This window comes from Oncorhynchus mykiss, chromosome 26 (genome assembly GCF_057628025.1).
Source record: "Oncorhynchus mykiss isolate SJ-2025 chromosome 26, ASM5762802v1, whole genome shotgun sequence".
NCBI classification, from domain to species: Eukaryota; Metazoa; Chordata; class Actinopteri; order Salmoniformes; family Salmonidae; genus Oncorhynchus; species Oncorhynchus mykiss.
Genome location: NC_143047.1, coordinates 44,457,761 through 44,480,873, shown reverse-complemented (window position 1 = coordinate 44,480,873; position 23,113 = coordinate 44,457,761). Strand labels below are relative to the sequence as shown.

General features: G+C 47.6%; 1 protein-coding gene across 2 annotated transcripts; it reads right to left on the bottom strand.

The window, feature by feature from the left end:
- Positions 1-6,438: 6,438 nt before the first annotated feature.
- aph1b (aph-1B gamma-secretase subunit) lies at positions 6,439-14,420 on the bottom strand. Of its 2 annotated transcripts, XM_090223235.1 has the most exons (6): positions 13,839-14,420; positions 13,018-13,188; positions 9,440-9,513; positions 8,965-9,087; positions 7,227-7,354; positions 6,439-6,694 (listed from the first exon to the last, which is right to left on the bottom strand). In XM_090223235.1, exons 1-6 carry the CDS (start codon positions 13,949-13,951, stop codon positions 6,527-6,529), a joined length of 777 nt encoding a protein of 258 aa, XP_090079361.1. In that variant the 5' UTR covers positions 13,952-14,420; the 3' UTR covers positions 6,439-6,526. The 2 variants fall into 2 exon arrangements, with proteins under 2 accessions (XP_090079361.1, XP_090079362.1); XM_090223236.1 differs by lacking the exons at positions 6,439-6,694; positions 7,227-7,354 and adding an exon at positions 7,400-7,836 and having other exon boundaries at positions 13,839-14,185.
- Positions 14,421-23,113: the final 8,693 nt, after the last annotated feature.

The following is a 23,113-nucleotide window of genomic DNA, read 5'->3' as shown; positions in this document are numbered from 1 at the left end:
AGACAGGCGGAGGGGACAGACAGGAGGAGGGGACAGACAGGCGGAGGGGACAGACAGGCAGAGGGGACAGACAGGAGGAGGGGACAGACAGGCGGAGGGGACAGACAGGCGGAGGGGACAGACAGGCGGGCGGAGGGGAGAGACAGGCGGGCGGAGGGGACAGACAGGCAGAGGGGACAGACAGGCGGGCGGAGGGGACAGACAGGCGGAGGGGACAGACAGGCGGAGGGGACAGACAGGCGGAGGGGACAGACAGGCGGAGGGGACAGACAGGCAGAGGAGACAGACAGGCGGAGGGGACAGACAGGCAAAGGAGACAGACAGGCGGAGGTGACAGACAGGAGGAGGGGACAGACAGGAGGAGGGGACAGACAGGAGGAGGGGACAGACAGGGGCTTCGTTACGTCAGATCAGAAACTCGAGTGTTCAGGTCCATCTGATGGGGATGAACATGAGAAGACACAAACCAGATGCCCTTCCCTCCCTCCCTCTCTCTAAGCCCTCTCTCTCTCTCTCTCTTCATTCCCTCTCTCTAGCCCTCTCCGCCTCTCTAGCCCTCTCTCTCTCTCCCTCTCTCTCTCTCTCTCTCCCTCTCTCTAGCCCTCTCCGCCTCTCTAGCCCTCTCTCTCTCTCTCCCTCTCTCTCCCTCTCTCTCCCTCTCTCTAGCCCTCTCCCTCTCTCTAGCCCTCTCCCTCTCTCTCTCTCTAGCCCTCTCCCTCTCTCTAGCCCTCTCCCTCTCTCTAGCCCTCTCCCTCTCTCTAGCCCTCTCCCTCCCTCTAGCCCTCTTCCTCTCTCTTGCCCTCTCCCTCTCTCTAGCCCTCTCCCTCTCTCTAGCCCTCTCCCTCTCTAGCCCTCTCCCTCTCTCTAGCCCTCTCCCTCTCTCTAGCCCTCTCCCTCTCTCTAGCCCTCTCAATCTCTCTAGCCCTCTCCCTCTCTCTAGCCCTCTCCCTTTCTCTAGCCCTCTCAATCTCTCTAGCCCTCTCCCTCTCTCTAGCCCTCTCCCTCTCCCTCTCTCTAGCCCTCTCAATCTCTCTAGCCCTCTCCCTCTCTCTAGCCCTCTCAATCTCTCTAGCCCTCTCCCTCTCTCTAGCCCTCTCAATCTCTCTAGCCCTCTCAATCTCTCTAGCCCTCTCTCTCTAACACTCCCTTCCCTCTCTACCCTCTATCACTCCCTTCCCTCTCTAGCCCTCTCTCTCTATCACTCCCTTCCCTCTCTAGCCCTCTCTCTCTCTATCACTCCCTTCCCTCTCTAGCCCTCTCCCGCTCACTCCCTTCCCTCTCTAGCCCTCTCTCTCTCCCTCCCTTCCCTCTCTAGCCCACTCTCTCTCACACTCTCTTTCCCCCTGTCTCTGTAGAGTTCACTGAGGTTGGTTATGATGAACCTGACTCTACAATGGTGAGAGTAGAGAGTTCACTCAGGATGGTTAGGATGAACGTGACTCTACAGTGATGAGAGTAGAGAGAGTTCACTCAGGATGGTTATGATGAACCTGACTCTACAGTGATGAGAGTAGAGAGAGTTCACTCAGGTTGGTTATGATGATCCTGACCCAACAGTGATGAGAGTAGAGTTCACTCAAGTTGGTTATAGGACCTCGGCCCAACACAAGACCCAACTCCATCAGCCCAACACAAGACCCAACTCCATCAGCCCAACACAAGACCCAACTCCATCAGCCCAACAGAAGACCCAACTCCATCAGCCCAACACAAGACCCAACACAAGACCCAACTCCTTCGGCCCAACACAAGACCCAACTCCATCAGCCCAACTCCATCAGCCCAACACAAGACCCAACTCCATCAGCCCAACACAAGACCCAACTCCATCAGACCAACACAAGACCCAACTCCATCAGCCCAACACAAGACCCAACTCCATCAGCCCAACACAAGACCCAACTCCACCAGCCCAACACAAGACCCAACTCCATCAGACCAACACAAGACCCAACTCCATCAGCCCAACACAAGACCCAACTCCATCGGCCCAACACAAGACCCAACTCCATCAGCCCAACACAAGACCCAACTCCATCAGACCAACACAAGACCCAACTCCATCAGCCCAACACAAGACCCAACTCCATCAGCCCAACACAAGACCCAACTCCATCAGCCCAACACAAGACCCAACTCCATCAGACCAACACAAGACCCAACTCCATCAGCCCAACACAATACCCAACTCCATCGGCCCAACACAAGACCCAACTCCATCAGCCCAACACAAGACCCAACTCCATCAGCCCAACACAAGACCCAACTCCATCAGACCAACACAAGACCCAACTCCATCAGCCCAACACAATACCCAACTCCATCGGCCCAACACAAGACATAACTCCATCAGATGTTAAAGGACCTCAAACGTTTCTTTAACAGTTTTATTTTCCTATGTACAATGGAAACTAGGAGATGTAAGATCATAGAGGGTTAAATAGTCATTTAGAAACAATATTATATACACGTTTTAAAAACAAAATCAGAGGGAACAGTTTTGTCATCACCTATGTACATACAGGTTGTTGTGCTCTTGATGACACAGTAGAATTAACTTGAGAACAATGGAGAACGACGTGCTACTACTTTTACATTTATATCAATACAGAAGCATGGTGAAACAACAGGGTGCACGCAGGCACAAGTCAAAACAGAAACATACAGCTCATTTGCATATCCGTGACCTTCAACCCTGAGAGGCTGATACTATTGGCTGGGAGTTCTCCACTATTATGTTTAAAGCTGTACAGCTCCATATATATATGACCCAGGTCACAGGGAAAAACATTTTAAAACAACGACAAGTGAGGTGACTCGTTTCATTTTGTCACTAAATTATTGCAGCCTAGTTTAAACTAACTTCCGTTGAGATCTCTAAAGGATTGTTTGTTTCCCCACAGGTCTTCCTCACTGCCTAGAAGAATCAGCTAATTCATCAACAACAACGTGGTACATGTACATATTCAATCATTTGTTCCTCAAGGGCATGTCTTCTTTGAAAAGGGAGGATCGTCATCAGTTTGCATTGATGTCAATGGGAATATTTGAAAGGGAGGATTGTCATCAGTTTGCATTGATTTCAATGGGAATATTTGACTAAAATAGAAGTCAGGACTGAACAGGGTGCTACAGTTTGGGTCTGTTTACTCAGACAAAAGGTTAAGCCACTTCTAAAAAATTTTTTTTTTTAAAAAGCATTCTCAATTGAGAATTCTTTTAAAAGTTAAAAGTGCTTTTCAGTCCAGAAATAAGCTTAACCTGGGTCTGGGGAAACCGACCCCCTGTATGTCCAACCCATAAACACCCGTCCTAAAGCCAACTAGATCAGACCAACCCTTGAGGTCAGTGTGATGAATACAAATAAAATAAACATTTAGCTTAGCAGCACTAATCAGTATGTAAAGCACATCATTCATATAAAAACAGTCTCATCATCATCATCAGGTCAATATTTATATTTGTGTAGGTTTTAGGCCGAATATATTCATCTGGACTATCAAACAACAAACACACCACATCTGACATATTTTCAGTTTCAATCAGAACTTCATTTTTGAAACATAACTCATAACTTAATGTTTACAACAAACAAACAAAAAATCCTAACTCAATGTCATCCTAATATGCTGCTTTCGTTCTCGGGAGGAATTTGCTTTTGTTTGGGGGGAGCTTATGAAAAGTAAGTTGTTGATATGCAAAACACTGTTGTATTGTATCGTACTACCGACTCATCTAAAACAGGAGAACGACACGGCTGCCCTGCCAGACTGCCCTGCCAGACTGACGACTAACACAGCAGGAGACAGAAACACGAACTGGATACAAAACATCACAGGTCTGATATCGATGAAACACTTAAAGGTTCATTTACAAAGACAATCTAGGGCCGTATATTTATAAAGAATCTCTGCTGATCTACTGTAGGATCAGTTTAGACCTGCTGATCTACTGTACGATCAGTTTAGACCTACTGTAGGATCAGTTTAGACCTGCTGATCTACTGTAGGATCAGTTTAGACCTGCTGATCTACTGTAGGATCAGTTTAGACCTGCCGATCTACTGTAGGATCAGTTTAGACCTGCTGATCTACTGTGGGATCAGTTTAGACCTGCTGATCTGCTGTAGGATCAGTTTAGACCTGCTGTAGGATCAGTTTAGACCTGCCGATCTACTGTACGATCAGTTTAGACCTACTGTAGGATCAGTTTAGACCTGCCGATCTACTGTAGGATCAGTTTAGACCTGCCGATCTACTGTACGATCAGTTTAGACCTGCCGATCTACTGTACGATCAGTTTAGACCTGCCGATCTACTGTACGATCAGTTTAGACCTGCCGATCTACTGTAGGATCAGTTTAGACCTGCCGATCTACTGTACGATCAGTTTAGACCTGCCGATCTACTGTACGATCAGTTTAGACCTGCCGATCTACTGTACGATCAGTTTAGACCTGCCGATCTACTGTAGGAACAGTTTAGACCTGCCGATCTACTGTAGGATCAGTTTAGACCTGCCGATCTACTGTAGGATCAGTTTAGACCTGCCGATCTACTGTAGGATCAGTTTAGACCTGCCGATCTACTGTAGGATCAGTTTAGACCTGCCGATCTACTGTAGGATCAGTTTAGACCTGCCGATCTACTGTAGGATCAGTTTAGACCTGCCGATCTACTGTAGGATCAGTTTAGACCTGCCGATCTACTGTAGGATCAGTTTAGACCTGCCGATCTACTGTAGGATCAGTTTAGACCTGCCGATCTACTGTAGGATCAGTTTAGACCTGCCGATCTACTGTAGGATCAGTTTAGACCTGCCGATCTACTGTAGGATCAGTTTAGACCTGCCGATCTACTGTAGGATCAGTTTAGACCTGCCGATCTACTGTAGGATCAGTTTAGACCTGCCGATCTACTGTAGGATCAGTTTAGACCTGCCGATCTACTGTAGGATCAGTTTAGACCTGCCGATCTACTGTAGGATCAGTTTAGACCTGCCGATCTACTGTAGGATCAGTTTAGACCTGCCGATCTACTGTAGGATCAGTTTAAACCTGCTGATCTACTGTGGGATCAGTTTAGACCTGCTGATCGGCTGTAGGATCAGTTTAGACCTGCTGATCTACTGTAGGATCAGTTTCAACCTGCTGATCTACTGTAGGATCAGTTTCGACCTGCTGATCTGCTGTAGGATCAGTTTAGACCTGCTGATCTGCTGTAGGATCAGTTTAGACCTGCTGTAGGATCAGTTTAGACCTGCTGATCTGCTGTAGGATCAGTTTAGACCTGCTGATCTGCTGTAGGATCAGTTTAGACCTGCTGATCTGCTGTAGGATCAGTTCAGACCTGCCGATCTACTGTAGGATCAGTTAAGACCTGCCGATCTACTGTAGGATCAGTTTAGACCTGCCGATCTACTGTAGGATCAGTTTAGACCTGCCGATCTACTGTAGGATCAGTTTAGACCTGCCGATCTACTGTAGGATCAGTTTAGACCTGCCGATCGGCTGTAGGATCAGTTTAGACCTGCCGATCTACTGTAGGATCAGTTTAGACCTGCTGATCTACTGTAGGATCAGTTTAGCCTTTCAGATCAGAACCAATAAGATCACATGGGGGAGGGGGGGATCTGATCCTAGATTATAATGAATAAAATTACATGGGGAGGGGGATCTGATCCTAGATTATAATGAATAAGATTACATGGGGTCGGAGGGGGGAGGTCTGATCCTAGATTATAATGAGTAAGATTACATGGACATGGGGAGGAGGGGGGGTCTGATCCTAGATTATAATGAATAAGATTACATGGACATGGGGGGGGGGGGGGGGGTCTGATCCTAGATTATAATGAATAAGATTACATGGACATGGGGAGGAGGGGGGGTCTGATCCTAGATTATAATGAATAAGATTACATGGACATGGGGAGGAGGGGGGGTCTGATCCTAGATTATAATGAATAAGATTACATGGGGGGGGGGGGGGGGGGTCTGATCCTAGATCAGCGCTTCTACTCGGATGCTTTATGGATACAGGGCCAAAACACTAAGCTGCCTCATCATTACTGTAGAAGGCACAGATCCAGAGACCCGTCTGGTGTCAAATAGGTACCGTCTCCTTAAGGAACTACATACCCTACATTTTAAAACTACACACAGATAAAATGTGTTCGTCACCGTTCCCTCGTCCATCTGTAAAAAGTTAATCAACCATTCTGAGCAGTGTCTGCCAAGGATGTAGTGGTAACAAAAGAAGGATCCTCTAGATTATTACTAATGCTAATGCAGTGTAATACATCTGCCCTTCACTAAATAAAAAAAGGTGTTTAAACAATATTTACTCTGAACTACAACCCTGGAGCCTATTTCCAGTCCCCAGCACCACAAACACAGAACACATGGTGGGGAAGGGGAGAGACATATCGTTGACCCAGTTTGTCTTTAACTTATTTATTTGTTTGTGTCCTGTTGGATAGCGTCCCCATACAGTGTGTGTGTGTGTGTGTCTTTAGTGGTGTTCTGTTATCTGGGCCGGTGGTTGGCCAACAGGAAGTCCTTGTCTTTGCAGGTAAGGCAGAGTTTAAGGTTCCGGAGAGATCCCCCGGAGCAGAAGAACGCCCAGAGACCCACGAGGAACACGATGATGTAGGTGGGAACCAGGCTGCCCACGTACTGAGGGTTCTGGAATGTCTAGGAGAGAAATAACAAAGACTGATGAGTTTTGGATCTCCGGGGAAATTCCTACAGAAGGTTCTGGTTCAGGAACCTCTGGGAGAAAAAAAAATACTGAGGGTTCTAGAACGTCTGGGGAGAGAAATAACAAAGACTGATGAGTTTTGGATCTCCGGGGAAATTCCTACAGAAGGTTCTGGTTCAGGAACCTCTGGGAGAAAAAAAATACTGAGGGTTCTAGAACATCTGGGGAGAGACATGACAACAACGGCTGAGTTACTATGGGGACATGTTTTGTCCCATTTGAAGTGCTGTGGTGAAGGACAGGAATCAGTGGAGGAGTCTTTGTGACATTATGTCCCAACGGGGATGAAGATGTTCCTAAGTAAGAAAAAGTACTAGGATGTAAGACTACTGTCAACACACATTTACTTCTGAGTATTTATTCATCAACCCATCAGTCAAGTCCACCTACAGCATGAACACAATGATCTACTGTATCGGTCTATCTATCCATCCAGCCATCCTTTCTGTCTCTTTTCTGACTTACCAGACAGGAGACGAGGAGGTGGCTGATGACGACCACAGCCAGAGACCACCAGTGTTGTTTCTCACAGGAATCAAAGAACACCACACCCCAGAACATGTGGAGCAGGATGATGGCCATGGTCATGAAGGCTGTAGGGGAGACAGAGAGAGAGTTAGCCTCAGGATGATGGCCATGGTCATGAAGGCTGTAGGGAGACAGAGAGAGAGTTCGCCTCAGGATGATGGCCATGGTCATGAAGGCTGTAGGGGAGACAGAGAGAGAGTTAGCCTCAGGATGATGGCCATGGTCATGAAGGCTGTAGGGAGACAGAGTTAGCCTCAGGATGATGGTCATGAAGGCTATAGGGAGACAGAGAGAGAGTTAGCCTCAGGATGATGGCCATGGTCATGAAGGCCGTAGGGGAGACAGAGAGAGAGTTAGCCTCAGGATGATGGCCATGGTCATGAAGGCTGTAGGGAGACAGAGTTAGCCTCAGGATGACGGCCATGGTCATGAAGGCCGTAGGGGAGACAGAGAGAGAGTTAGCCTCAGGATGATGGCCATGGTCATGAAGGCCGTAGGGGAGACAGAGAGAGAGTTAGCCTCAGGATGATGGCCATGGTCATGAAGGCTGTAGGGAGACAGAGTTAGCCTCAGGTCAATCAGAAAAATGACTACTAGGCCTCCCTAGTGGTGCAGCGGTCTAACACGGAACCCAAACCGTCGTACGTGTGCGCCATCGTGCATAACTGTATTTTGTCCCTCCACACCAAACGCGTTCAAGACACGCATGTTAAAATATCAAAACAAACTCTGAACCAATTACATTAATTTGGGGAGAGGTCGAGAAGCATTAAACATTCATGGCAATTTATCTAGCTGGCTTGCACTTGCTAGCTAATTTGTCCTATTTAGCTAGCTTGCTGTTGCTAGCTAATTTGTCCTGGGATATAAACATTGAGTTGTTATTTTACCTGAAATGCACAAGGTCCTCTACTCCGACAATTAATCCACCCATAAAACTGTCTAGCGAATCGTTTCTAGTCATCTCTCCTGCTTCCAGGTTTTTTCTTCTCTGGACTTTATATTGCGATTTGAGACTTTCGTAAAATTAGGTGCATTACCGCCACCGACCTCATTAGTCTTTCAGTCACCCACGTGGGTATAACCAATGAGATGGCACAGCACGTGGGTACCTGCTTCTATAAACCAATGAGGAGATGGCACGTGGGTACCTGCTTCTATAAACCAATGAGGAGATGGCACGTGGGTACCTGCTTCTATAAACCAATGAGATGAGAGAGGCAGGACTTGCAGCGCGATCTGCGTCACCAATAGAAAGGACTTCAATTTTTGCCCTTGGCAACGCAGCCGCTCGTTGGGTTGCGCGAGCACCTTGTGGCTGGCCGGGCACCTGCAGGCTGACTTCGGTCGTCAGTAGAACTGCGTTTCCTCCGACACATTGGTGCGGCTGACTTCCCGGGTTAAGTGAGCGTGTATTAAGAAGCACGGTTTGTTGGGTCATGTTTCGGAGGACACGTGACTCGACCTTCGCCTCTCCCGAGCCCATTAGGGAGTTGCAGCGATGAGACAAGATGAAAATTGGATCTCATGAAATTGGGGAGTAAAGGAGGGTAAAATATAAAAATAAATAAAAATAAAAGACTACCGTCAGGAAAGTTAGTGAAATAAAACATGTCTTCCTGTGTGGTATCAGGCTATTAAGTACATTTTAAAACATGGCAGACTCATACAGTACCTGAGGACAGGAAGTAGTGTTGGGAGTCTCCATGGATACCAATGGTGCCGGGGCCAACAGAATCGGCCAGGATATTGACCATTGAGAACGCTCCACTCATGAAGCCGAACCCCAGCCCAGACACTGGGGAAAACAGAGACACTATCAGACACTGGGGAGACAGACAACAACAGGGAAAGATGTAATGGCACTCTACGGTCTAAAATAACAGCTATGAGGGTTTTAATGTAATATGAACCATGATAACTGCTACCACAGAGGCTACAAAACTCTGCCTCAAAGCTAATATCTTCCATCTGCTTCTATTCATAATCTCTAATATCTTCCATCTGCTTCTACTCATAAATCGCTAATATCTGCTTCTATTCATAATCTAATATCTTCCATCTGCTTCTATTCATAATCGCTAATATCTTCCATCTGCTTCTATTCATAATGTTATGCACGAGGTAATTTTCGGTCTTCCTCCACATACCATAGGCTAGTTGCCGTATGGAGATCGGCATCGTTTCCTCTGCACTCAACATGAGCAAGCCTTCGTTTGCCTTCCTGTAAAACAAAGAAATAGCACAACAATCAAACTACAGTATCATCAAATATAGTAGCACCCAAACCCAACCCTTCATTATACTACAGTTTCCACGTTTCTCCAACACTAAAAACTAAGTCAAACTATCGTCGAATCACTGAGTGTCCATCCGCTATCATTAAGTGTCCATCCGCTATCATTAAGTGTCCATCCGCTATCATTAAGTGTCCATCCGCTATCATTAAGTGTCCATCCGCTATCATTAAGTGTCCATCCGCTATCATTAAGCGTCCATCCGCTATCATTAAGTGTCCATCCGCTATCATTAAGTGTCCATCCGCTATCATTAAGTGTCCATCCGCTATCATTAAGTGTCCATCCGCTATCATTAAGTGTCCATCCGCTATCATTAAGTGTCCATCCGCTATCATTAAGTGTCCATCCGCTATCATTAAGTGTCCATCCGCTATCATTAAGCGTCCATCCGCTATCATTAAGTGTCCATCCGCTATCATTAAGTGTCCATCCGCTATCATTAAGTGTCCATCCGCTATCATTAAGCGTCCATCCGCTATCATTAAGTGTCCATCCGCTATCATTAAGTGTCCATCCGCTATCATTAAGCGTCCATCCGCTATCATTAAGCGTCCATCCGCTATCATTAAGCGTCCATCCGCTATCATTAAGTGTCCATCCGCTATCATTAAGTGTCCATCCGCTATCATTAAGTGTCCATCCGCTATCATTAAGCGTCCATCCGCTATCATTAAGCGTCCATCCGCTATCATTAAGCGTCCATCCGCTATCATTAAGCGTCCATCCGCTATCATTAAGCGTCCATCCGCTATCATTAAGCGTCCATCCGCTATCATTAAGTCAAAACTATAACTCGGCCATTCACCGTCATCTTGGTAAGCAACTCCAGTGTAGATTTGGCATTGTGTTTTAGGTTATTGTCCTGCTGAAAGGTGAATTCATCTCCCAGTGTCTGGTGGAAAGCAGACTGAACCAGGTTTTCCTCTAGGATTTTGCCTGTGCTTAGCACCATTCCATTTATTTTTTATCCTGAAAAACTCGTCCTTAACAATTACAAGCCATACCCATAACATGACGCAGCCACCACTATGCTTGAAAACATGGAGAGTGGTACTCAGTAATCTGTTGTATTTGCCCCAAACATAACACTTTGTTTTCAGGAGAAAAAGTTGAGCGTTTTGCCACATTCTTTTCAGTATTACTTAAGTGCCTTGTTGGATGCATGTTTTGGAATATTTTTTATTAGACTTCCTTCTTTTCACTCTGTCATTTAGGTTAGCATTGTGGAGTAACTACCATGATGTTGATCGGTCCTCAGTTTTCTCCTGTCACAGCCATTAAACTCAGTAACTGTTTTAAAGTCACCATTGGCCTCATGGTGAAATCCCTGAGTGGTTTCTTTCCTTTCTGTCAACTGAGTTAGGAAGAACACCTGTACCTTTGTAGTGACTGGGGTGTATTGATACACCATCCAAAGTGTAATTAATAACTTCACCATGCTCAAAGGGATATTCAACGTCTGCTTTTTTTATTTCATCTACCAATAGGTGCCCTTCTTTGTGAGGCGTTGGAAAATCTCCTTGATCTTTGTGGTTGAATCTGTGTTTCAAATCCACTGCTCGACTGAGGGACCTTACAGATAATTGTATGTGTGGGGTACAAAGATGAGGTATTCATTCAAAAATCTTCTTAAACACCATTTATAGCACACAGAGTGAGTCCATGCAACTTATTTAAACCCATTGTTACTCCTGAACGTTTGCCATAACAACAGGGTTGAATACTTACTGACTCAAGACATTTCAGCTTTTCGTTTTTTAATTTTGTAAATTTTTTTGAAAAAACATAATTCCATTTTGAAATGAGGTATTGTGTGTAACCATTGGGTAACGTAGAGATGCAGTCTTGAGGGCAAATATTCAGAAGGATGCAGAAGGTCCTGGTGCAAAGGTGTGATAGCCAGCAATTCCTATTGACAACACAAACAGGTAGACAATAGACTTCTCAAACTAAATCAACGGGCTTATCCTGTAGCTTCCATAGCTCTTATAGGTAGAGGGTGGATCTGGCTCAAGCACCCTCCCCAATCTACCCAGAAATCCCAAAACTGGTGGGCCATACCCATGTCCAATGACGAGTATGCACATAACTGGTAAACAAAATTCAACTGTCGTCCTCATTAATTACCCCATTACTACATCCTGTCTAAAACAGACGGAACCACTTCCACGTACCCTTTAAAAATTGGGCACACGTTAAACATCAATCATGAATTCTTACATGAACGGAACCGGCGAATGACGGCAACCCAGTAACATAGTGGTGAGCAACGGAGAGCGCGCTCCTGCCGCACAAATAAACGACACAGACAAGACACACGGAGCTCTGATCCAATATGAGAAGTCTGAATAAAGGCAAGCATTAACAGCATGAAACAGAATCTCTAACTCGTGAGTGTTACGATGATTCTGTGCACCGAAACAACGTTTCACTCTGGCCGGCTAGAGACAGGAAAATAACCGCCTTTACGTGTGGAAACGGTTTTCCTAAAATACCTTTCAAATCTTTTCCTACCGAACTGGATGGATAAACAGCAACTTACTGCTAACACAGGAGCTATAGAACAATATAGCCGTGCAGTATAATGCTAACTGCTAACACAGGAGCTATAGAACAATATAGCCGTGCAGTATAATGCTAACTGCTAACACAGGAGCTATATAATAATATAGTGCTGCAGTATAATGCTAACTGCTAACACAGGAGCTATAGAATAATATTGCCGTGCAGTATAATGCTTATTTTTTTTATTTTACTAGGCAGGTCAGTTAAGAACAAATTCTTATTTTCAATGACGGCCTAGGAACAGTGGGTTAACTGTCTGTTCAGGGGCAGAACGACAGATTTGTACCTTGTCAGCTCGAGGGTTTGAACTTGCAACCTTCCGGTTACTAGTCCAACGCTCCACTAGGCTACCCTGCCGCCCCTTCTAGGAAGAAATGGCAGAATGCATAAGGGAAATAGGCCCTATATTAAAATAGAGCGTTCTAACAGAAGTTTAGTGTGCATTCGTGAAGAGTTGGGCATAAATCCACATCTCCACAAGGCCAGAGACCAATAATATAAAATGTTATCCATTTTAAAACAAAAGGTGGAATAACTCAAAAAGGGTGTGAATACTTTCTGAAAGCACTGATATTCCTCTCAACAATGGACTTTACAGTCTGGAAAACCCCCCTGAGGGATATAAGACCAGAATGTAGAGCAGCAGCATCGCTGAGCAGGTCATGGGATAGGCTTATTACACCTGGGTTCAAATACTATTTGAAATCATTTCAAATACTTTATCTGGGTTTGATTTGAGCTTGTCGGGCTTAAATTGACCCATAGGTGACCTTAAAAAACAGCCATCACTGACTATGTAGCACTCCACACAGGCTAAAGCAAATGAACCCAGGTCTGTTTTTGAGCCCAGGTCTGCGACTTACTTTAGCAGCTTGTAGTAGCCAAAGCGGAAAGTCTCCTGCAGCAGCACGGAGAGCACCACCCCGAATATGAGCAGTCCTTTCTGCTGGGAGGAACTCTCTTTGTTGCTGATCTGAACGGTGATGAACCACACTAGTGAAGACAGCAGCAGAGAACACAACCAGAAGAACGCCCTGGGAGAGAGAGAAGAAGAAAAAAGAACACGAGTTTAACACTAGGTATAGAAACACTCATAAAATAAAGGTTCATCACACACACTGAAATGGACAAGAGTTTAGGATTGGATGAACTTGTCTCCCAATAGGATTTTTTTTTTAGACACATAGTACTGCTGTATACAAAAGAGACACTGGTCAATACACACTCAACATAATACATACATAGCAAGGTACCCCTGTCATACACATTTTACACTTCTCATATAGCCACATACATAGTACATAGTACATAAACTAGTACATACATGAATGACTGTATTGTCTACAGGGGGGTGGGGTACCTGTAGTCGCGCATGTGCGACTATTTAGGTTTAGTGCTGGGCTGGAACAAAACATTGCGCGACCAGTAGCTCTCCAACTAACAGTGGTTTGTGTTTAGCATTTGCAGAAACTTAACAGGGTCAATATTTCTAATACAGCAAAAGCACATGTCCGGAAATGTGTGACCAAAAAGAAAGAGGTTTTGTTTGTGATTTAGCATTAGCCTCTGGGCTACCTAGTTCTCATATACGGCTAACTGCTGTTGGCTAGAAGGCTACACTATCCAAATCTAGATGGTTTGCTTGCTATCTATTTATTTAGTTAACGTTACACTAGCTACTTACCCGGCGATAAGAAATATCACTCGGAGTGGGTCCCTGGCAATAGTAAACAAGAACAGTGCAATGGCAGGGCCGAAAGCGATGAATGTACACCCGAAAAACACAGATGCAGTCATTTTGGGGCTTGGTCCGACTTCGACTCAAGTTAGCCTGTTAACAAAACCTCCACCGCAGGGCCCTTCTTCTCTTCAATGGCTGAAAGAGTGTATCTTTCCGAGAGCTTGGATGCTTCTTTACAACTGAAGTAAACCTGAAGCTATCTAAATAATCTCATTGTTGTGTATTTTATTGTGGGTTCCTTGATGCTACAGTATCACTTCCTGTTCTAAATGTTTGCAGGCACGTGACCGCAGGAGCAAAGATATTCGACGACAAAAGTTCCCGCATAGCCAATATTCAGCAATTGCTTTCAGACAATGATAAATGATTTCAGACAAGACGATACACCTAAATTAAAAACATAGCTATTCATACGTTAGTTGTATACGTGTGATTTATGAAAATAGTATTATTTATGTCTGTGCCACTATCGAATTTAGAGAAATAAATAGGTCGGCTTTCTCGTTTCCTCACTATCTTTGACTCAAAACTCAATCTCTTCATCAGCGACATCTACAGTCTTCATAAGGCATTACATTCTGAGATAGTATTAACCAACGTTATCAATCCACTCTCAAATCAAAATTCAAATCAAATTGCATTATCAAATCAAATTTTATTTGTCACATACACATGGTTAGCAGATGTTAATGCGAGTGTAGCGAAATGCTTGTGCTTCTAGTTCCGACAATGCAGTAATAACCAATGAGTAATCTAACTAACAATTCCAAAACTACTACCTTATACACACAAGTGTAAAGGGGTAAAGAATATGTACATAAAGATGTATGAATGAGTGATGGTACAGAGCGGCATAGGCAAGATGCAGTAGATGGTATCGAGTACAGTATATACATATGAGATGAGTATGTAAACAAAGTGGCATAGTTTAAAGTGGCTAGTGATACATGTATTACATAAAGATGCAGTAGATTATATAGAGTACAGTATATACGTATACATATGAGATAAATAATGTAGGGTATGTAAACATTATATTAAGTAGCATTGTTTAAAGTGGCTAGTGATATATTTTACGTCAATTCCCATCAATTCCCATTTATTTAAGTGGCTGGAGTTGAGTCAGTGTGTTGGCAGCAGCCACTCAATGTTAGTGGTGGCTGTTTAACAGTTTGATGGCCTTGAGATAGAAGCTGTTTTTCAGTCTCTCGGTCCCAGCTTTGATGCATCTGTACTGACCTCGCCTTCTGGATGATAGAGGGGTGAACAGGAAGTGGCTCGGGTACTGACCTCGCCTTCTGGATGATAGAGGGGTGAACAGGAAGTGGCTCGGGTACTGACCTCGCCTTCTGGATGATAGCGGGGTGAACAGGCAGTGGCTCGGGTACTGACCTCGCCTTCTGGATGATAGAGGGGTGAACAGGAAGTGGCTCGGGTACTGACCTCGCCTTCTGGATGATAGAGGGGTGAACAGGAAGTGGCTCGGGTACTGACCTCGCCTTCTGGATGATAGAGGGGTGAACAGGAAGTGGCTCGGGTGGTTGTTGCATTTTAACATGCGCCGAATACAACAGGTGTTAACCTTACCGTGAAATGCATATTTATAAACCCTTAACCAACAATGCAGTTTTATAAAATTGGGTGGATTTCTTTGTCAAATTGTAGGCTCATCGTGTGTATTTAAATATAAATATTTGATGAATATTTTTTTTTGAACAGCTGTTTGACCAACATTTAACAGCAGAGGTCACTATTTGTTCTCTACCAGATAAAGACTGAAGCAACCATGCTGCTGTATCTGTAAATTATTCTGTTCATTAAACCCAAGATGATGTGTCATGGTGCATCTGTCACAGCCACCTCTGAGTAACAGAAACCGTACAGTGATAGATCAGCAAGATATATAAGATCACATCTGCTGATTCCAAATGACATCACGTACTATGTTTTGCCTATGACTTAATGCAGCGTGTCAACTCTATTTGAGTGGTTCCACGGTGTGGCTTTTAAATCTGTATTTTGTATTTTCAACTAATATATCAATGTGGAGTGACATTTTAATACATGTTTACTATCTCTAACATATGTTACATCAGCCCAGACTACATGCACCACATCATTAAATAGAATTAGGTGATCTCTATGACATGCACAGTCCTATCATCTTTGATGTCTCGCTCTCTCTCTCTTTGATCTCTCTCTCTCTCTCTCTCTCTCTCTCTCTCTGTCTCTCTCTCTCTGTCTCTCTCTCTCTCTCTCTCTCTCCCTCTCTCTGTCTCTCTCTCTCTCTGTCTCTCTCTCTGTCTCTCTCTCTCTCTCTCTCTCTCTCTCTCTCTCTCTCTCTCTCTCTCTCTCTCTCTCTCTCTTTCTCTCTCTCTTTCTTTCTGTCTCTCTATAGCTCCTGTGTTAGCAGTTAGCATTATACTGCAGCACTATATTATTCTATAGCTCCTGTGTTAGCAGTTAGCATTATACTGCAGCACTATATTATTCTATAGCTCCTGTGTTAGCAGTTAGCATTATACTGCACGGCTATATTATTCTATAGCTCCTGTGTTAGCAGTTAGCATTATACTGCACGGCTATATTATTCTATAGCTCCTGTGTTAGCAGTTAGCATTATACTGCACGGCTATATTATTCTATAGCTCCTGTGTTAGCAGTTAGCATTATACTGCAGCACTATATTATTCTATAGCTCCTGTGTTAGCAGTTAGCATTATACTGCACGGCTATATTGTTCTATAGCTCCTGTGTTAGCAGTAAGTTGCTGTTTATCCATCCAGTTCGGTAGGAAAAGATTTGAAAGGTATTTTAGGAAAATCGTTTCCACACGTAAAGGCGGTTATTTTCCTGCCTCTAGCCGGCCAGAGTGAAACGTTGTTTCGGTGCACAGAATCATCGTAACACTCACGAGTTAGAGACTCTGTTTCATGCTGTTAATGCTTGCCTTTATTCATACTTCCCACATTGGGTCAGAGCTAGTATTCTAGCTTGAGTTAACCTAATAAAAAATCCAAACCTTTCCAGTTAGATGACAGGTTTAATTTTGCCCACTAAGCACTGGCGTACCCCAACAACAAAGTGGTGTGGGCGTACCCCAACAACAGAATAGTGTGGGCGTACCCCAACAATAAAATGGTGAGGGCGTACCCCAACAACAGAATAGTGTGGGCGTACCCCAACAATAAAATGGTGAGGGTGTACCCCAACAACAGAATGGTGAGGGCGTACCCCAACAATAAAATGGTGAGGGTGAACCCCAACAACAGAATGGTGAGGGTGTACCCCAACAACAGAATGGTGAGGGTGTACCCCAACAACAGAATGGTGTGGGCGTACCCCAACAACAGAATGATGAGGGTGTACCCCAACAACAGAATGGTGAGGGTGTACCCCAACAACAGAATGGTGAGGGAAAACCACAACAACAGAATGGTGAGGGCGAACCCCAACAACAGAATGGTGAGGGTGTACCCCAACAACAGAATGGTGAGGGAGAACCCCAACAACAGAATGGTGAGGGCGAACCCCAACAACAGAATGGTGAGGGTGTACCCCAACAACAGAATGGTGAGGGCGAACCCCAACAACAGAATGGTGAGGGCGAACCCCAACAACAGAATGGTGAGGGTGTACCCCAACAACAGAATGGTGTGGGTGTACCCCAACAACAGAATGGTGAGGGTGAACCCCAACAACAGAATGGTGAGGGTGTACCCCAACAACAGAATGGTGTGGGTGTACCCCAACAACAGAATGGTGAGGGTGAACCCCAACAACAGAATGGTGAGGGTGAACCCCAAAAACAGAATGGTAAGGGCGAACCCCAACAACAGAATGGTGTGGGTGTACCCCAACAACAGAATGGTGTGGGTGAACCCCAACAACAGAATGGTGAGGGTGAACCCCAAAAACAGAATGGTGAGGGCGAACCCCAACAACAGAATGGTGTGGGTGTACCCCAACAACAGAATGGTGAGGGTGAACCCCAAAAACAGAATGGTGAGGGCGAACCCCAACAACAGAATGGTGTGGGTGTACCCCAACAACAGAATGGTGAGGGTGAACCCCAACAACAGAATGGTGTGGGCATACCCCAACAACAGAATGGTGTGGGCATACCCCAACAACAGAATGGTGTGGGTGTACCCCAACAACAGAATGGTGAGGGTGAACCCCAACAACAGAATGGTGTGGGCATACCCCAACAACAGAATGGTGTGGGTGTACCCCAACAACAGAATGGTGTGGGTGTACCCCAACAACAGAATGGTGAGGGTGAACCCCAACAACAGAATGGTGTGGGCATACCCCAACAACAGAATGGTGTGGGTGTACCCCAACAACAGAATGGTGTGGGTGTACCCCAACAACAGAATGGTGAGGGTGAACCCCAACAACAGAATGGTGAGGGTGAACCCCAACAACAGAATGGTGTGGGCATACCCCAACAACAGAATGGTGTGGGCGAACCCCAACAACAGAATGGTGAGGGTGAACCCCAACAACAGAATGGTGAGGGTGAACCCCAACAACAGAATGGTGTGGGCATACCCCAACAACAGAATGGTGTGGGCATACCCCAACAACAGAATGGTGAGGGTGAACCCCAACAACAGAATGGTGTGGGCATACCCCAACAACAGAATGGTGTGGGCAAACCCCAACAACAGAATGGTGAGGGCGAACCCCAACAACAGAATGGTGAGGGCGAACCCCAATAACAGAATGGTGTGGGCATACCCCGGGTTTGAGATCTCAGGTGGGATTTTTGAAGTGGGTTTTTCCTTCCAATTTATGCTTTGGCCACAGGACGAGTCATCAGCATTATGAGTTAACAGAATATTAACTTTTAAAAGTGAGATTTTCACTGGACAGTTACTCTAACTGAATTGTGAAAACGAATTAAGAATATGTTAATGTCATTACTGAAACGGTGACAATTGAAAACCATGGCAACATGAAAATAAATGTAGAAAACGGTCCCTTTTTTAGTCTGTCTCTGCATCATTCTGCCTGCTCAAACCTTAAACCTGACACTTCTCCATCTTGTCTGTCTCTGCATCATTCTGCCTGCTCAACACTTAAACCTGACACTTCTCCATCTTGTCTGTCTCTGCATCATTCTGCCTGCTCAACCCTTAAACCTGACACTTCTCCATCTTGTCTGTCTCTGCATCATTCTGCCTGCTCAACCCTTAAACCTGACACTTCTCCATCTTGTCTGTCTCTGCATCATTCTACCTGCTCAACCCTTAAACCTGACACTTCTCCATCTTGTCTGTCTCTGCATCATTCTGCCTGCTCAACCCTTAAACCTGACACTTCTCCATCTTGTCTGTCTCTGCATCATTCTGCCTGGTCAACCCTTAAACCTGACACCATCTTGTGACCCTTTGCATAGCGTCGGCAGGGTCTGGGCCACTGAGTGAGCAGTTGTGGAGCAGGGGACAGTTGTGGAGCAGGGGACAGTTGTGGAGCAGGGACAGCTGTGGAGGAGGGGACAGTTGTGGAGGAGGGACAGTTGTGGAGCAGGGGACAGTTGTTGAGTAGGGGACAGTTGTGGAGCAGGGGACAGTTGTGGAACGGGGATAGTTGTGGAACAGGGGACAGTTGTGGAGCAGGGACAGTTGTGGAGCAGGGGACAGTTGTGGAGCAGGGACAGTTGTGGAGGAGGGGACAGTTGTGGAGGAGGGACAGTTGTGGAGCAGGGGACAGTTGTGGAGCAAGGACAGTTGTGGAGCAGGGGACAGTTGTGGAGAAGGGACAGTTGTGGAGCAGGGACAGTCGTGGAGGAGGGGACAGTTGTGGAGGAGGGACAGTTGTGGAGGAGGGACAGTTGTGGAGCAGGGGACAGTTGTGGAGCAGGGGACAGTTGTGGAGGAGGGGACAGTTGTGGAGGAGGGACAGTTGTGGAGCAGGGGACAGTTGTGGAGAAGGGACAGTTGTGGAGCAGGGGACAGTTGTGGAGCAGGGGACAGTTGTAGAGCAGGGGACAGTTGTGGAGCAGGGACAGTTGTTGAGCAGGGGACAGTTGTGGAGAAGGAACAGTTGTTGAGCAGGGACAGTTGTGGAGCAGGGGACAGTTGTGGAGCAGGGGACAGTTGTGGAGCAGGGGACAGTTGTGGAGCAGGGGACAGTTGTGGAGCAGGGACAGTTGTTGAGCAGGGGACAGTTGTGGAGAAGGAACAGTTATTGAGCAGGGACAGTTGTGGAGCAGAGGACAGTTGTGGAGCAGGGGACAGTTGTGGAGCAGGGGACAGTTGTGGAGCAGGGACAGTTGTTGAGCAGGGGACAGTTGTGGAGCAGGGACAGTTGTGGAGCAGGGGACAGTTTTACTCTCTTGTGTTTCTGTTCTCCCAGGTTCTGCCGTCTCTCTCTGGGTGGTGCTTGTGGCAGCTGAGGGGCAGCTGAGGCACTTCCTGCTGGTCTATGAGACTGTCCTAACTGGCCTGGGGCGTGTTAAGGCGCCGTACGGGTGAAGGCTGAGCCGAACTGTGGACGTGGCTGGAGGTGTGGTCTGCATGGTGAAGCTGAGGAGGACAGCTAAGAGGACAATACTGCCATGGCAGCCCGCAGACAGCCGGGTGGAGTGGGCCACTCAAAGTGGATGAGCGATGGGGCTGAGGTGACTGAAAACAGGCAGAGTGCTGGATGTTACACCCGTCGTTGCCTGGCAGTCAGGACCCCAGGTCGACCAGGAGACAGGAAGCAGGGGATAGAGAAAACTACCAGAATGGCCCCGGCCGCCTCAGGACACCGTGTGGGAGGGTTGCTAGCTAGCTGGCTGCCTCAGGACACCGTGTGGGAGAGCTGCTAGCTAGCTGGCTTCCCCAGGACACTGTGTGGGAGGGTTGCTAGCTAGCTGGCCGCCTCAGGACACCGTGTGGGAGAGCTGCTAGCTAGCTGGCTGCCTCAGGACACCGTGTGGGAGGGTTGCTAGCTAGCTGGCCACCTCAGGACACCGTGTCGGAAGGTTGCTAGCTAGCTGGCCGCCTCAGTACACCGTGTGGGAGGGTTACTAGCTAGCTGGCTGCCTCAGGACACCGTGTGGGAGGGTTGCTAGCTAGCTGGCCACCTCAGGACACCGTGTCGGAAGGTTGCTAGCTAGCTGGCCGCCTCAGTACACCGTGTGGGAGGGTTACTAGCTAGCTGGCCGCCTCAGGACACCGTGTGGGAGAGCTGCTAGCTAGCTGGCTGCCTCAGGACATGGTGTGGGAGAGCTGCTAGCTAGCTGGCTGCCTCAGGACACCGTGTGGGAGAGCTGCGAGCTAGCTGGCTGCCTCAGGACATGGTGTGGGAGAGCTGCTAGCTAGCTGGCTGCCTCAGGACACCGTGTGGGAGAGCTGCTAGCTATCTGGCCACCTCAGGACACCGTGTGGGAGGGTTGCTAGCTAGCTGGCCGCCTCAGGACACCGTGTGGGAGGGCTGCTAGCTAGCCGGCTGCCTCAGGACACCGTGTGGGAGAGCTGCTAGCTAGTAAGCTGCCTCAGGACACTGTGTGGGAGAGCTGCTAGCTAGCTGACCGCCTCAGGACACCGTGTGGGAGAGCTGCTAGCTAGCCGGCTGCCTCAGGACACTGTGTGGGAGAGCTGCTAGCTAGCTGGCCGCCTCAGGACACCGTGTGGGAGGGCTGCTAGCTAGCCGGCTGCCTCAGGACACCGTGTGGGAGAGCTGCTAGCTAGTAAGCTGCCTCAGGACACTGTGTGGGAGAGCTGCTAGCTAGCTGACCGCCTCAGGACACCGTGTGGGAGAGCTGCTAGCTAGCCGGCTGCCTCAGGACACTGTGTGGGAGAGCTGCTAGCTAGCTGACCGCCTCAGGACACCGTGTGGGAGGGCTGCTAGCTAGCCGGCTGCCTCAGGACACCGTGTGGGAGAGCTGCTAGCTAGTAAGCTGCCTCAGGACACTGTGTGGGAGAGCTGCTAGCTAGCTGACCGCCTCAGGACACCGTGTGGGAGAGCTGCTAGCTAGCCGGCTGCCTCAGGACACTGTGTGGGAGAGCTGCTAGCTAGCTGGCCGCCTCAGGACACCGTGTGGGAGGGCTGCTAGCTAGCCGGCTGCCTCAGGACACCGTGTGGGAGAGCTGCTAGCTAGTAAGCTGCCTCAGGACACTGTGTGGGAGAGCTGCTAGCTAGCTGACCGCCTCAGGACACCGTGTGGGAGAGCTGCTAGCTAGCCGGCTGCCTCAGGACACTGTGTGGGAGAGCTGCTAGCTAGCTGACCGCCTCAGGACACCGTGTGGGAGAGCTGCTAGCTAGCTGGCTGCCTCAGGACACTGTGTGGGAGAGCTGCTAGCTAGCCGGCTGCCTCAGGACACTGTGTGGGAGGGTTGCTAGCTAGCTGGCCGCCTCAGGACACCGTGTGGGAGGGCTGCTAGCTAGCCGGCTGCCTCAGGACACCGTGTGGGAGAGCTGCTAGCTAGTAAGCTGCCTCAGGACACTGTGTGGGAGAGCTGCTAGCTAGCTGACCGCCTCAGGACACCGTGTGGGAGAGCTGCTAGCTAGCCGGCTGCCTCAGGACACTGTGTGGGAGAGCTGCTAGCTAGCTGGCCGCCTCAGGACACCGTGTGGGAGGGCTGCTAGCTAGCCGGCTGCCTCAGGACACCGTGTGGGAGAGCTGCTAGCTAGTAAGCTGCCTCAGGACACTGTGTGGGAGAGCTGCTAGCTAGCTGACCGCCTCAGGACACCGTGTGGGAGAGCTGCTAGCTAGCCGGCTGCCTCAGGACACCGTGTGGGAGAGCTGCTAGCTAGCCGCCTGCCTCAGGACACCGTGTGGGAGAGCTGCTAGCTAGCCGCCTGCCTCAGGACACCGTGTGGGAGAGCTGCTAGCTGGCCGGCTGCCTCAGGACACCGTGTGGGAGAGCTGCTAGCTAGCCGGCTGCCTCAGGACACTGTGTAGGAGAGATGCTTGCCGGTATTGAATAACTTTCTGTTCAAGGGGACTTTGTTGTTTGTTTTTAGTAAATATGGGGGGTTTATTTATTTTTGTGTGAAATAGTTGCTTTTGCTAACCAAACGTAATATTGCGTGTGATCCAGGCAGCTGCCCACAGGAAGTGATTCTGTCCAGAGGCATGGTGGATCCTTGTTGCAATAGACCTTATAGCTGAAATCTTTGATGAGAGCACATGGCAAATGGACTTTGTTGTACGACCAGAGATACCGCATACAATGAGGAGATGCTTGTGTCTCCGCCCTAACAACGGGATTCGTTGT

Coding starts and splice junctions, on each gene's coding strand:
- aph1b (XM_090223235.1), bottom strand. CDS start 13,951: ATGACTGCATCTGTGTTTTTCGGGTGTACATTCATCGCTTTCGGCCCT. Junction 13,189..13,838: donor GTGATATTTCTTATCGCCGG/GTAAGTAGCTAG, acceptor TCTCTCTCCCAG/GGCGTTCTTCTGGTTGTGTT. Junction 9,088..9,439: donor CATACGGCAACTAGCCTATG/GTATGTGGAGGA, acceptor TGTTTTCCCCAG/TGTCTGGGCTGGGGTTCGGC.